General features: G+C 58.4%; 1 protein-coding gene and 1 pseudogene across 1 annotated transcript; both read left to right on the forward strand.

The window, feature by feature from the left end:
* The first annotated feature begins 865 nt into the window (after positions 1–865).
* On the forward strand, positions 866–12,679 carry CERCAM (cerebral endothelial cell adhesion molecule). The gene is made up of 13 exons (XM_052648816.1): positions 866–1,062; positions 3,034–3,144; positions 3,294–3,411; positions 4,104–4,238; positions 4,376–4,580; positions 7,597–7,716; positions 8,026–8,102; positions 8,192–8,298; positions 9,375–9,507; positions 10,795–10,922; positions 11,105–11,308; positions 11,688–11,940; positions 12,207–12,679. Exons 1-12 carry the CDS (start codon positions 866–868, stop codon positions 11,938–11,940), a joined length of 1,788 nt encoding a protein of 595 aa, XP_052504776.1. The 3' UTR covers positions 12,207–12,679.
* On the forward strand, positions 2,217–2,312 carry LOC128057083 (uncharacterized; annotated as a pseudogene).
* Positions 12,680–14,988: the final 2,309 nt, after the last annotated feature.

The raw sequence follows: 14,988 nt of genomic DNA on the forward strand, positions 1-14,988 counted from the left end.
GGCCTCCGGACCCCGACTCTGACCAGACACTGGAGTCCCCCTGCTTTGGAGGGGGGGCTGGGACACCGTGAGGGGGCCGTGTGGTGCCCTTGTTCTACACTCAGTCTAAGAGCAGGCTTTGCTCTCCTAAAGGCCCGGAGCGGTGCTGGTGCTGGCGACAGAGGCGAGGAAGATGACGCGCGGGAGACGCCACGCTCGGACCGCGGCGGGATGGCGCGTCCAGGTCAGGGGGACCACCCCCGCTCCCGGCTCCCCGCACCCCTTCTCGGGTCTGGCTCTGCGAAGTTCCGTCTGGGCCCGCCAGAGGGCGCCCGGGGGCGGGGCGGCGGAGGGGCCGGGAGCCCGGGAACCCGGGAAAGGGCCGTGGCGGTGTCGCCCGGTCCGCACGCAGCTCGGGTCCGAGGGTCGGACGGATGGCTAGGCAGTACGGATTCAGGGGCGTTGAAGGAATCCGTGAAGCCGGATTCCGGGGATTGCACGCCCCGGAGGGGAGTCGTAGTCGAGTATTCTTGAGACGCCGCAGAGGGCTCGGAAGCCGTCGCCCCACGACCCTCCAGCCGGGAAGAGGCTGCTCCCGGATCGCGTCTGGGGCGGGTGTCTGGGCCCTGGTCCTGCGATGCCCCGGGCCGAGGAGAGGACATCTGAGAATCTATGGATAGGGATGGGGAGGGGAGTGGCAGCCCATTCTTGGGAGGGGGTAGTACATCCCCCGACCCCACTCCTGGCCCGCCTCGGTCCCGCCCCGGGCCCAGGCCCCGCCCAGGCCCCGCCCAGGGCCCCGCCCAGGGCCCGGCGGCACCACCCACTCCCCTCTCCGCGGCCGGGAGCCCCGGGGGCCGCCGCTGCCTCCGCCCGAGCGCCCGCCATGCGCGCTGCCCCCGCCGCCCCGCTGCTCCAGCTGCTGCTCCTGCTGGGGCCGCGGCCCGAGGCTGCGGGAGTCGCGGAGCCGCCGCTGCCCACCGTGGTCCTTGCCATCCTGGCCCGCAATGCCGAGCACTCACTGCCTCACTACCTGGGCGCGCTGGAGCGGCTGGACTACCCCAGGGCCAGGCTGGCCCTCTGGTGAGATAGACCCGGGCATTGGCACCCACTAGGCATCTACACCCCCCCCCCCCCCCCAACAACTCCACCACCGACAGCCTGGGCTCCAGCTGGCCCCATCTGCTCCCTGCCCAGACACCACCCAGACAGGCCCCTCCCCTTGCAGACAGGCCCTCCAGCAACCCGAGCCCCCTGGCGGGTCCCCTTGTCCCCTTGGCCCTGCACACTGACCTTGGAGGCCTTGGGTTGGAACAGGGACACCCATCCCTCATTCTGGCCCCTGCTCCTCCTTTGGGACCTCCTCTAGGTGTAAGTTGGGCCCAACCCCTCTTGCTCCAGCCCACCAGAGCTGAAACTTAAGCCGTGGGACCTGTGGTCGGCCTGACAGAGTGGAGCCAACAGGAGCAGCTGGCATCCCCTGGGGCCCGATGTGGCAGAGTTCAGCAGGCCTGGGAGTTCCTGGGGAGCCCATAGGGGTGCTGTCAGCCCTGGGCTCCATGCTGCTCTATGGGGGGGTCACAACCGCTCCCCCTTCCCCAGGCTGGTTCCAGCCTCTTTCAGAAGAGGGGCTGAGTCCTGCTGGCCAAGGGCAAAGCCCCTTCCTGCGTCTCTCCCCCTAGGTGTCCCCACAGGACCCTGGAATTAGAGGCCACAGTCTGTGGAAACCAGAACAGGGAGGAGTCCCAAGCTGAGGTTGGGGATAAACTGAGAGAAGTGACCAAACTACCCTCCCCAACTCACCAGAGTTGGGCTGGGGGTGGAGCTGTGGCCTGGGGAGGCCGCCCACAATTACCAGTCCAGGAGTTTAGTTAGTTCCCACCCCCAAAAGACTTGACACGTAGTTAGTCTTCAGTTCTGGAGACTTGGCTTAAAGGGGCAGCATCACCGAAAACCTGGGCTCTTGGCTAAGGCCCCCTCGCCCCGCTCTGTCATGAGACCTCCTTCGGAGAGGCTGTGCGAGGTGACCTTGGAGCTCAGGCCCATCAGGTCTTCTCAGGGATGCTCAGAGTGTGGTTTGGTCCTTATTACAACTTCCTGGTGGAGGGAAGCAGCAGCTCCTCTGCCCAGTCCTGCCTCAGAGAGGGGAGGGGACTAACCTGAGGTCACACAGCAGGGAAGGAAGAAAACCAGGGAATATGGCAGGTGTGTTCCTCAAAGTTGAAGGCCTTCTCATCTTTCAAAATGCATTTAAGTGGCTGCAGACAGCCTCCTGGGGAGCGTATGCAGCCTGTTGCCTATCCAGGTTGCCCTAAGGAACCCTGGAGACAGCCCTTTCCAGTGGACATTCATGACTGGCATGCTGTCCCCAAATCTAGGCTTCAGACTGGTAAGTGTGGCAGAAAGCTCCAGGACACAGTGGCCAGGGTCCACACTGACCAAGTCGTAATGCCCATCGGTACCAAGCTTCTGAACAAGGAACATGTGACTGAGGTCCTCTATAGGGCCAAGTTCAAGTTCCCTGGCCGCCAGTCGATCCACATCTTCAAGAAGTGGGGATTTACTAAATTTAAGGCTGGTGAACTTGAAAGCATGGAGGCAGAAAAACAGCTCATCCCGATGGCTTTGGGGCCAAATATATCCTTCCTTCTGGACAAATGGCAGGTCTTGCATTCATGAGAGCCTTGGCGCTGTCCCCTCCTTACTCATGCCCACCAATAAATCCTAGTTGCCTGTCCAAAAAAATAAATAAATAAAATGCTGCATTTGAATTCTGTCACCTCACCCCCTGAGCTTGCCAGGATGGCTTTTAGTTACAGAGGGAGAACGTGAGCCCAGAGAGGGTCTGGACCTGCCTGGGGTCACACAGTGGAACACAGACCTATGATTGGGACCTGGCTGCCCGCCTTCCTCTGTAGCACACCGACCTCCTCTGCTTCCAGGAGAGGCCAGTCCTGCAGGGGTTGGTGCTCCAGGGGTCAAGACTGCCTTAGGGTTTGGTCCCTTGGTGGCTGTGCCACCCCTCCCCCACCCTCCTTCCTCCTGTGTCCCCAGGTGTGCCACGGACCACAATGTGGACAACACTACAGCGATGCTACGGGAGTGGCTGGCTGCTGTGGGTGATGACTATGCAGCTGTGGTCTGGAGGCCCGAGGGGGAGCCCAGGTGTGGCCTGAGGGCAAAGGTCCTGGGGAAGATGGGCAACAGGTGCAGCCCAGAGAGGGAAAGGGACAGTTCTGAGTCACAGACTCCTGGCCAGGGCTCTGACCACATGCGCCTACCCCATGGAACATCTCATCTCTTTACCACCTCAGGTCCTACCCAGATGAAGAAGGCCCTAAGCACTGGACCAAAGAAAGGCATCAGTTCCTGATGGAGCTGAAACAGGAAGCCCTGACCTTTGCCAGGGACTGGGGGGCAGACTATATCCTGGTAAGAAAGCCTGGCCTACGATCGGGCTCCCCACGGGTGATGGCACCCGTCTTTGACAGAAATCTGGGTGCAATTTAACCATCTGTAGGCTGGACCCTTCAGCTAGCAACCTGGATCAGAGCCCAGATTAAGTATTGAGCTGGGATCCCTTTACTTGAGCTCAGACTCTGTACTAAGCCTGGATCCCTGAGACAGAGCTCAAGGCGTCCACTGAGACTCAGTCCCAGAGTATAGAGTGTAACTCAGTCTCAGAGTATAGAGCCCAGAGTATAATCTGAGCCTAGTTCCCTGGACCACAGAGAGCAGGGTTGTTGCTGTTCAGTCTGCTCAGGCTAAGTCATGCCTGACTCTTTGCGACCCCATGGACTGCAGCATGCCAGGCTTCCCCTGTCCAGAGGAGATCAGAGTAGGTCTTTGAATTTCCTTCCTAAGGCTTCAGATAAAGTTCTTAGATCAGCAACTCAGGCGTAAAATCTCTGGACCCGGTCCCTGAGCCAGTGCTCCAGACTAGATCCTTGGTCCAGAAACAGATCTCCTGGTTTATAGCTTAGATCTCTCTGAGGGAACCCCATTGGATTGTGGAAGATATCCTGGGTCCCTGGATATCTGGAGGGATCCCACTCAGTGAATCCTTGGGAGACTGCTGGGAGGCACAGACAAGGCTGGGGCCTGTGACATCCGCCTCCCCACAGTTTGCAGACACAGACAACATTCTGACCAACAACCAGACACTGCAGCTTCTGATCGAGCAGGGGCTGCCTGTGGTGGCCCCGATGCTGGACTCTCAGACCTACTACTCCAATTTCTGGTGTGGAATCACCCCGCAGGTATGGCTGGGGACACAGGCCTCGGGAGGCTTGAGGTCTGGGAGGAGGGACGTGGAGGGCAGCAAGCCCCGGCTGGGGAGTGGTGTGCTGGGGATGGAGGGGTGTCCTCTCACAGCCCAGGGCCACCCCTTCCCCAGGGCTACTACCGCCGCACCGCCGACTACTTTCCTACCAAGAACCGCCAGCGCCGGGGCTGCTTCCGCGTCCCCATGGTCCACTCCACCTTCCTGGTATCCCTGCGGGCTGAAGGGACGGCCCAGCTGGCCTTCTACCCGCCTCACCCCAACTATACCTGGCCCTTCGACGACATCATCGTCTTTGCCTACGCCTGTCAGGCTGCTGGTAAGGTCAGCTCTTGTCGAGCCTTTTTACGAGGTCTCTGGGCCTTTGCGCGTGCTGTTCCGTCTGCTCTGCATGCCCTTCCCCACTCCACAGTTTATCTCACTAATTCCTAATTGTCCTTCGGGTCATAGGCTTTCTTGGGCCCACTGCCCCAGTAGGTTAGATGTCCTTCTGGCTGTGCCCACCATGGCGCTTTCGTGTATTCCTTCATTAGGTAAATATTTATGGGACACCTACCAGTGCCAAGGACTTCCCAGGTGGCACTAGTGGTAAAGAACCTGCCTGCCAATGCAGGAGACGTAAGAGACACAGATTCAATCCCTGAGTCGGGAAGATCCCCTGGAGGAGGGCGTGGCAACCCATTCCAATATTCTTGCCTGGAGAATCCCACGGACAGAAGAGCCTGGCAGGCTAAAGTCCATAGGGGTGTAAAGAGTCAGACACGACTGAAGTGACTTAACACGCATGCACCAGGTGCCAGGCTCCAGGGAGACAGTGGTGAGTAAAATCAGGTGGTCCTTGACTTCCTGGATCCTCCAGTCCAGTCAGCCAAAGGATCACACAAATCAGTGTCAATCACAATGACAGGAAGAGCTTCTTGATTATAGGTGTTTTGGGAGCTTAGACTAGCGTTGACCTGGTCTCCAGGGAAGGCTTCCTGGAGGATGTAATCATTGGTACTGAGATCTAAAGTATGAGCAGGCATTAACAAGGCAAACAGAGCAAGACAGAGCATTTCAAGCAATGGGACCAGCAGATGCAAAGGCCCTGTGGTGGCCGGGGACATAAAAAGGCAGGCAGCTAGAACACAAAGAGGGGGCATAGTGCAGGCTGAGGCGGGAACGGTGAGTAGGGGCCAGCTTGTGGGGACTTGATGGGCAAGCATCTGGCCGTTAGCCTGTGGGTGTCAGGCAGCCATCAGAGAATCATCCAATTGGACTTGAACACTGAAAAAAAAATCATTCTGCTGTGGGTAGTTATTTTTAAGATGAAAGCTACAAGGAAGTATTTGGGTCTGGGGAATTCCCTGGTGGTCCAGTGGTTAGGACTCTATGCTTTCACTGTCAAGGGCACAGGTTCAGGCTCTGGTCAGGGAATTAAGATCCTGCAAGCCATGCAGCATGGCCAAAAAAAAGAAAAAAGAAAAGAAATGTTTGGATGTTTGGGCTTGGATCGGATAAACCGCAGTCCTGGGAAGAACTGAAGTTGAGAGCAAGACAGAGATGCTGCTGTTGGCATAAGAACCTTGAGAACGCGGCAGAGAGTGTCGTTCACGGTGTGCACTCATGGGCGGCAAGAACGTGAAGGCTGTCCAGTGGGTGGAGAACTTTGCTCATAGTCAAGGTGAATTAGAAGTGGCGATTCAATCAGGAAATGTTGCACCTGGGCAAGCGTTGTGTGAGGAGTGGCCAGGGAGAAGGGGGTCGTCATCATTCTTTTGTGCTCCACGAGGTGACGTCTACAGTGCAAACGCGCAGGAAGGAGAAAGATCTTATCAAGTGCAAGACGTGAATGAAGGTGAGACAAATACATGGATGAAAAATGAGAAGCACAGATATTTTCCTTTTTTTCTTTTTCTTGCCACACTGGACGGCTCTTGAGATCTCACTTCCTCAACCAAGGACTGAACCCAGGCCACGACAGTGAAAACACAGAACCCTCACCACTAGGCCACCAGGGAACTCCCTATTTTCTTATTTTTTCATTCCTACCTCTACTTGTGGCTCAGCTGGGAAAGAATCTGCCTGCAATGTGGGAGGCCTGGGTTTGAGCCCTGGGTTGGGAAGAACCCCTGGAGAAGGGAAAGGCTACTCACTCCAGTACTCTGGCCTACTCACTCCAGAATTCCATGGACTGTATAGTTCTTGGGGTGGCAAAGAGTTGGACACGACTGAGCAACTTTATTTGTTTACCTCTACTTGAGTATCACCTGCTGTTTACTGGTCAGTGGTTCAAAGGAGTTTAGTGAATTATTTTGTAAAGTTTTTTATTTATATGCAGATATGCAATTTTTTTAGCATCATATGTTTATTTATTTTTTGGCTGCATTGGGTCTTAGTTTTGGCTTGCAGGATCTTTTGTTGTGGTGTATGGGCTTAGTTGCCCCACGGCATTTGGGATCTAGTTCCCCAGCCAGGGATCAAACCTGCATCCCCTGCACCAGAGGATGGATTCCCAACCGCTGGACAACCAAGGAAGTCCCGTGAACGGGGGTTTTGTCTCCAGCATTCGTGCTTCCACCCCCTTCACTCTGCCGGGCTGTATACTCAGTGCTGGGCCTGGAGATGACTTCTCAATAGACACCGTGTTTAATGAGCAAGCTCCGGGATGGACAGGGAGGCCTGGCGTGCTGCGGTCCACGGGGTCGCAAAGAGTTGGACACGACTGAGCGACTGAACTGAACTGACTGACTGACCGACTGACCGACTGACCTGCCCTGGAGGATTCACGGTCTGTAGAAGACAAAGGCTAAATAAATGATTATAATAAAGATTACAAACACCGAAGGAATTAAAAAAAAAAAAGGCCACTCTGGTTGGCAGGTGGAGGACAGCGTGGCAGGGGCCGGAGAGAGGGAGGGGTTAAGTGTAGGGATCTGGGCCAGAGGTGATGGTGCTGGATTGGGTGAGCGGGATGGGCAGAGGTGGGTGAGATTTAGAGGGTGGAGTAAGGCCCCGTGGCCTCAGGTGGCCATTGCCAGGTGGGAGTTTGCCTGCTTCTTCCTCACTTTAATCCTCTGAGGGCAGGGAAGGTCTGTCTTGCTCACTACCATCACCCCTGCCCCCAGCTGGTGCCCTGGAGACATCTGTTGGATGAACATATACCATCTTGGCAGAAAGGTCCCTGAGATGTTGTTTGAGCCAAGCCCTATCTCCCTCCAACCCCACAGATGGGGACGCAGGGTCCCAGAGAGGACTCCTGTGGTGGGTACTGGTAGTACTGGGGCTCACACCTGCCATCTGGGTTCCAAGAGCCCTGCCCTGCAGGCCAGCACTCACTCGGCCTCTCTCCGCAGGGGTCTCAGTCCACGTGTGCAACGAGCAGCGTTATGGGTACCTGAACGTGCCTGTGAAATCCCACCAGGGGCTGGAGGACGAGAGAGTCAACTTCATCCACCTGATCCTCGAGGCGCTGGGTGAGGCTGCCAGCCGGTGTTGTCCCTCCACCCCATCACTCCCCACCCCTTCCCACGGGCCCCTTCTCCTTGGCCCCGGACCTAGCTGGGCAGGGAGCAGGGCTGGAGTCACAACTTCCCCTTCAAATCATTCCCTGACTCCGGGCAAGTCACTTTCCCTGCTGAGCTTCAGTCTGCCCCTCCGAGGCAAGTGGAGTCTGTGATCTGCTGGGCATCCTGCCAAGGGGGCGGAAATGAGGGGGGCCTGGGACTCCAGGGTGCCACTGACTTGAGCCATTGGGGCTCATGATAGTGGGCTTTCCTCCGCAGCGGATGGGCCCCCCATGTGGGCCTCGGCTCATGTGTCCCGGCCCCCAAAGAGGCCCAGCAAGATGGGGTTTGATGAGGTGAGTCCTCCCGGCCTGTAGGACCGGGGTCAGGAGGCGGGCTCTCCCCCCCACCCCGCAGCCTCCCCTCTGCCCGCTGCCTCCTCCAGGTGTTTGTCATCAGCCTGGCCCGCCGGCCCGACCGCCGAGAGCGCATGCTGACTTCGCTCTGGGAGATGGAGGTCTCCGGGCGGGTGGTGGACGCCGTGGATGGCCGGTGAGGCTTCCGGGACGGGGACAGGGCCCTGTGCATCGCAGGGGGCCCAGGGTGGCCCGTCGGGGCTCCCTGGGGGTGGGAAAGCAGACGATGGGTTTAAAGAGTCTCCTGTTCCAAGGAGTATTCAAAGAGAGCCTGAGTCATTGTGTCTCAGGGAGCCCAGGGCAGACAGAACAGGACAGGGGCCCTTCCTCAGCCCACCCGAGGGAGGAGGGTGCAGTGGTTAAGGCCCGGGGTCTGGAGCTCCTGGGCCTGGTCACCAGCTGTGTGGCCTCCGGCAAGTCCTCCCATCTCTCAGCCCTGCTGCGGAAACGGCGAGGAGCTGCCTTCCTCTTAGGGGTTTATAAGGGTTTAGTGAAGATTTCTCCAGGGCCTGACACACAGTAAGTATCCCAAAGGTTAATGGGGTCTTCATTCTGATTATCAGGGTTCTTCCTTGCCCTCCTGAACCTAGATCCCTGATGGGTGGGGTGCGGGAGCAGGCCGCTCACGGCCCCTCATGTCCACTGCTGCTGGCTGCATGCACTCCAGTCCGCTGGACTGCAGGATGTCCAGCCTTTGCTTGGGCCCCTGCCTGAGAAGCGTCTGCCCTTCATCCTGGGTGTCTCCTCCTCAGACTGCCTGGCTCCCCTTAGGATGACCCACCCCGCCCGAGGCAGCTCCAGCCCCCTGGTCCAGTCATGATGACTTCAGACCACATGAGGCAGTAATCAGGCCTCCTCCCTCCCAACTGGGAATCCCTGGTAGTTCAGCAATAAGGAATCCGCCTGCAATACAGGAGACTGCTTGCAATACAGGAGACTTTGGTTCGATCCCTGGGTCGGGAAGATCGCTTGGAGAAGGAAGTGGCAACCCACTACATATTCTTGCCTGGGAAATCCCATGGACAGAAAAGCCTGGCAAGCTGCAGTCCAGGGGGTCACCAAGAGTGGGACATAACTTAGCAACTAAGCCACCACCACCGCCACCTCCTTCAAACCAGACTCCAGTGTGACGGTCCCCAACTTGCCCGGTGCAGGCGGGCCTGGGTGGGTCTCTGGCGGGCACCCCTGACCCCGTGACACCGTCTCCCTCAGGATGCTCAACAGCAGTGTCATGAGGACCCTCGGCGTGGAGCTGCTCCCTGGCTACCAGGACCCCTACTCGGGCCGCACGCTGACCAAGGGGGAGGTGGGCTGCTTCCTCAGCCACTACTCCATCTGGGAGGAGGTGAGGACCCTGCCCCCTCGGCCCACACCCTTGGGGAAAGCAGGGCACCCCCTCCCACTCACGGCTCTGTGCCAGCACTCATGTGACAGGTGGGTGACAGAGCACACTCATGAAGACCCAGGCAGCAGCTGTCAGCCTCCTGTGGGCGCGACCCTTACCATGTTGAGCCCATGGTATGCACTGAGCGCCGGCTGTGTGCTGGGATGGCCTCTGCTCCAGGAACACAGAGGTGAACATGAAGAACGCAGCCGCGCCCTCCTGGGGCAGAGGGACCAGAGCAGGGCGCACAAATGGAGAAAGAACTGTTTACCCTGGTCAGGGGAGGTACCGACTCGAGGGTGTGGACAGGCCTGGCCTCCTGGCCTCCTGGCCTCCGGTGGGGTCGGCGTGGGCCTCACTGTCGACGGGCAGGAAGAGGAGCCTTCTCAGCAGAGGAAGGCGGAGCAGGCCCAGACCCCTCGGCCAGGCAGCCTCGGCCCGAGGCTGGGGTGTGAGTGGTCGGGAGAGGTCACTGCTTGGACTTGGCCCGAGAGGACCAGAGACGGGCCCTCCAAGGGGTGCCCCCTCCAGGAAGTGAAGCACAGACACCCTCCTTGTTTTCATTTTCTACTGTTGCCGAAATACGTTGCATGTGAGCTGCTATTTCTATTTTTCTGAACTGAATGCTGCTTCTGAAAGGATTGAAGGGTCATTTATTGAGCCGATTTCATGCTCTTCTCATACCTCCAAAAGTTACAGAAAGCATTTTTTTCTCAGGGTGTTGGGGGGCTATGGTCTCTCCCCAACCCCAGCCCAGCCTCACTTCCTTGAGGAGGCGGAAGTGAGGCTCAGGAGGCGGAAGTGAGGAGCCCGGCTCTGTAACGCAGCAGATGCAGGCTCAGATCCCAGCTCGGCCACGTCCGGGCTGGGTGTCCGTGGACTATCGTGGGGTCACTTCCCAGTGTCTCCGTCTCCCTCCTGCCTCCTGAGGGTCCCTGGAGTCGAGCCCTGTGGCCCCTGAGATCAGGATGTGCTCAGGACTGCAGCAAGGGTTCTGATTTCTCTCCTGATCTGCTTGGAGGGCAAGACTGGGAGCCTGGAGGCCCTTGAATATGAGAGCCAGGTGCTGGGGTTTCGATCCCCAGGCCGTGGGAAGCCCCAGCAGGCTTTGGAGCAGCTGAGCGACATAGCCAGGGCTGAGCACTTAGCCTGTAACTGGAGCCAGGAGTGTCTGTCAGTGTCAGCCAGGTGGGAGGGGACAACAGGTGGTCTAAAGAGCCACCCTCCCACCCCCACCTTGTGGCTCAGGTTGTCACCCGGGGCCTGGCCCAGGTCGTGGTATTTGAGGACGACGTACGCTTTGAGAGCAATTTCAAGGGGCGACTGGAGCAGCTGATGGAGGAGGTGGAGGCGGAGAAACTTCCTTGGGACTTGATGTAGGCAGGCCGGGCCCCCAGGGGCCAGGGAGAGGGGTGGGCCTCCCGGGGTCTGCCTTCTCCTGCAGGGAGCCCTGGCCAGCCCCCGCCCCCACCCCGGGCTTGGCTTTGTAGAGGGAGTTGGGGACTTGGGTCCCTGGGACATCAACAGTGACTCCTGGGACTCCCGGTGTCACCTGCAGCTACCTCGGCCGGAAGCAGGTGAACCCCGAGGAGGAGGCAGTCGTGGAGGGGCTGCCGCACCTGGTGGTGGCCGGCTACTCCTACTGGACGCTGGCATACGTCCTGAGCCTGGCGGGCGCCCGCAAGCTGCTGGCCTCCCAGCCGCTGCGCCGAATGCTGCCTGTGGATGAGTTCCTGCCCATCATGTTTGACCAGCACCCCAAGTGAGCCGCAGGGCAGGGTCAGCCCGTCCTCAGAGCCCACCTCAGCAGGTAGTAAGTCCCCTCACTGGGCAGCTGGGGAGACTGAGGCTGGCAGGGCTGAGCCACTTCCGGTCACCAAGGAAGAGCCCAGCTTAGACTTGGCATCAGCCCCACCTCTATGTGAATCTTGTGATGTCCTGTGGTTTCCAGGCAAGCGATTTTCCTATTCTGCACCTCAGTTTCCCCATCCAGAAAATGGGGATAAGAGAAATGCCACCTCAGGATTAGATGGGGAGGGTGGTCAGGTGCTTTGGGGGTGAGGTGCCCGGCTCCAGGCTGGCATGGGTCTGGGGTGGGATGGTTCACCTCAGCCCCCCTGAGCCCCCCTCCCCCCTCCCAGTGAGCAGTACAAGGCACACTTCTGGCCACGGGACCTGCAGGCCTTCTCAGCCAGGCCCCTGCTCGCGGCCCCAACCCACTATGCAGGGGACGCCGAGTGGCTCAGCGACACCGAGACATCCTCGCCCTGGGACGATGACAGTGGCCGCCTCATCAGCTGGACCGGCTCCTACAAGACCCTGCGTGGCCCCCGCCTGGATCTGGTGGGCAGCAGTGGGCACAGCCTCCATCCCCACCCCCGGGATGAGCTCTAGGTGAGGGCGGGGCGTCAGTCTTCTCTCCGCATCGATGGCTGACTCTGGGTCTCAATTCCCCTTCTCAGCGTTCTCCTCTCCTCTTTCTTTCCATGGCCTTGCCTCTGTTTGTGTCTTTGTGTCTGCCTTTCTCTGTCTACCTGCTGTCTCTCTCTCTAAGCCCATCTCCATCTCTCTGTCTCTATCTCTGCGTCTGTGTCTCTCTCTGTCTCTCTCTATCCAACTCTAAATTTTTTCTACTCCTCTCACCTCTCCTGTCCCCCCAGGGCTAGATGGTGACTCCAGAGGTGTGCCCGGGAGCAGACCACAGCTGTCCATGGGGCACAGCAAGAGCCGCCCCCAGGAACCACAGACCCAGTAGAGACCTGGCTGTTCCCTTGGGCATGGCCTGTCTGCCCTCTGGACCTGTCTTCCATCAGGAGAAACCACTGAGATGGGTCCCCTTCTCCCAAGGCCACGTAGCGTAAGGGCAGGGCTCATAGGCCCTCTTCCTTGCCAGTCTGATTAAGGGCCTCGGGTGGAGGGAGGAAGGGAAGCCCCAACCCCCAGCCTTCAGCGTCAAGCTGGGCAGACCCAGGAGGCGTGCCCACCACTAAGGACCCAGCTGCAGTGGCCCCTCTGCCCCCTTCTACCTCGCTGTCAGCTCCCTACCCAGCTTATCAGCTGGGTCTCACGTGCCACCCTCTTGCCTGGCCAGTGGGAAGTGCAGGGAGATGGGAGGAGGACCTAGCACACAGTAGGCCCTCAATAAAAGCTGGCTGGTGTTGCACTTTATACTTTTTAACTCCTGGCTGAGCCTCTTTGCGTGTCCTAAAAGGGCTGGGATGGGGGAGGCGTTCCCTATCTGTGGATGAGCAGGTGGAGAGACAGAGAGGAGAGGGCGGCCTCGGAGAGGAATCAGGGGATTTGGTCTCACCTCCTTAGCCTGCTCATTGGTAAAGGGGCGGTGTGAACAGAAGTACCTCTTGGGCTGGGTGGGTAAGAAGGAGCTGGAGCTGGAGCCCAGCCCACAGCAAGTACATACCCACTGTGGCTGGCGTGGTCATCGCTGGCCTCGCCTTGCTGGCCAGGGGGGGCCCAGGCCAGACCCAGGGCCGCCAGGGCCCCGCTCCCTGCCTTTGGACATTCCCCTGTTTAGTTGGAACCCCTCTCCTGGAAGTGGCAGGGGAGATCCGGGGCTCCCTTCCCGCCCTGACCAGTGTGGCCACCAGAGGGCGGCAGGTGGCGGAACCTGGACCTTGTGGTGCCACGGCGCCCTCTGCTGGTTTGGTGCCAACAATGGGAAGGGTGCATACCACGCGTGTGTGCTGAGTAGCTTCAGTCCTGTCAGACGCTTTGCGACCCTGTGGCTTTGTATAGCTCGCCAAGCTCCTCTGTCCATGGGAGTCTCCAGGCAAGAATACTGGAGTGGGGTGCCGTGCCCTTCTCCAGGGGATTTTCCCTGCCCTGGAATCGAACCTGGGTCTCCTGTGTTTCCTGCGTTGGCAGGTAGCTTCTTGACCACTAGCGCCACCTGGGAAACCCGTGGAAGGGAGCCTGGGGCATCTGGAATCAGCCCATTGTCCTCTGGGTTACCCACAGCAGCTTCAACTTGTGCTCTCCTGCTTGGAAACTGCCGGCCTTCCTCCCTGCCCACCGCTGTAGGGCCCGGCAGTGGAGACTGTAGGGTCTCCAGTGCCTGCACGCAGGCAGCCGGAGGGGTGGGGAGTGGCTCCTTGCCTTGGCCACGGCCTCCACGGGTGCGGACCTCCGTCCGGTGCAGCAGTCTTCAGGTTTCCTTCTTTGGAGGAGCCCGTGCCCCCATACTCCGCCTTGGCTTGGTTTGTGTAAGCCCTCCTGGCAGGGTCAGTCAGGCATCCCCTGGGGGCTGGGCTTTCCCTGTCAGTCCCAGGGATGAGAGCCTGCTGGCCTGGTTTTAGCCCCAGAGACTGGCATGGCTCTCTGAAGGACTTAGGGCCAGAGCTGTGGAATCGATGCTTTGTTCATTCCAAGACCAAAAGCCATTGATTCTGGATGGCTATGACCTTGACTAAGTTGCTTCTCCTTTCCAGGCTTTAGGCATCCCTTTCATTCACTAACATGAACTTTTTTTTTTTTTTTGGCTGCCCGACTTGTGGGATCTTAGTTCCCCAACCAGGAACTGAACCCAAGCCCTCAGCAGTGAAAGCTCAGCGTCCTAATCACTGGACCACTGGGGAATTCCCTAAAGTGAACATTTATGGAGGACCCTCTGTGGGTCACGTTTAGGTTCTAGGGATACAGTCGTGAATACAAAGTCCCCCTCAAAATCACTGACCTTGTAGAGTTGACATTCTAGTGAGCGGGACAGACAGAGAAGTAAATATTGGAGGGTGGTGAGTTCTACAGAACAAAATTAGGAAATATCAAGTACGATCGAGACGTGAAGAACAAAGACTTGAAGAAAGGGGACAAGCTATGGGGATATAGGGAGGAAGACTATTCTAGGCCAAGGGGGAGCATCTGCAAAGGTCCTGAGGCAGGAGTGGGCTTCCCAGGTGGCTCACATGGTAAAGAATCTGCCTGCAATGCAGGAGACCTGGGTTAGATTCCTGGGTTGGGAAGATCCCCTGGAGAAAGGAACAGCTACCCACTCCAGTATTCTGGCCTAGAGAAGTCCATGGACAGAGGAGCCTGGTGGGCTACAGTCCATGGGGTCGCAAACAGTCAGACATGACTCAGCGAGTAACACTTCACTTTCACTGAGGCCAGGAGTGGGACTGGCAGGTTTAAAAGACACTGAAGGGGTCAGTGTAGCTGGAGCAGAATGAGCAAGGAGGAGCCAAGGCCTGGACGTGACGGAACCAAGGTTGGGGGCCAGAGCAGGAATGTCCTTGGTGGTCATTTTGGCTTTTACTGTGAGGTAACTTCTGTGCAGAGGACATCATGAGAAACGCTGGGCTGGAGGAAGCACAAGCTGGAATCAAGATTGCGCGGAGAAATAGCAGTCACCTCAGATATGCAGATGACACCACCCTTATGCCAGAAAGTGAAGAGGAACTAAAGAGCCTCTTGATGAAAGTGAAAGAG

This window comes from Budorcas taxicolor, chromosome 11 (assembly GCF_023091745.1).
Source record: "Budorcas taxicolor isolate Tak-1 chromosome 11, Takin1.1, whole genome shotgun sequence".
In the NCBI taxonomy this organism is placed as follows: domain Eukaryota; kingdom Metazoa; phylum Chordata; class Mammalia; order Artiodactyla; family Bovidae; genus Budorcas; species Budorcas taxicolor.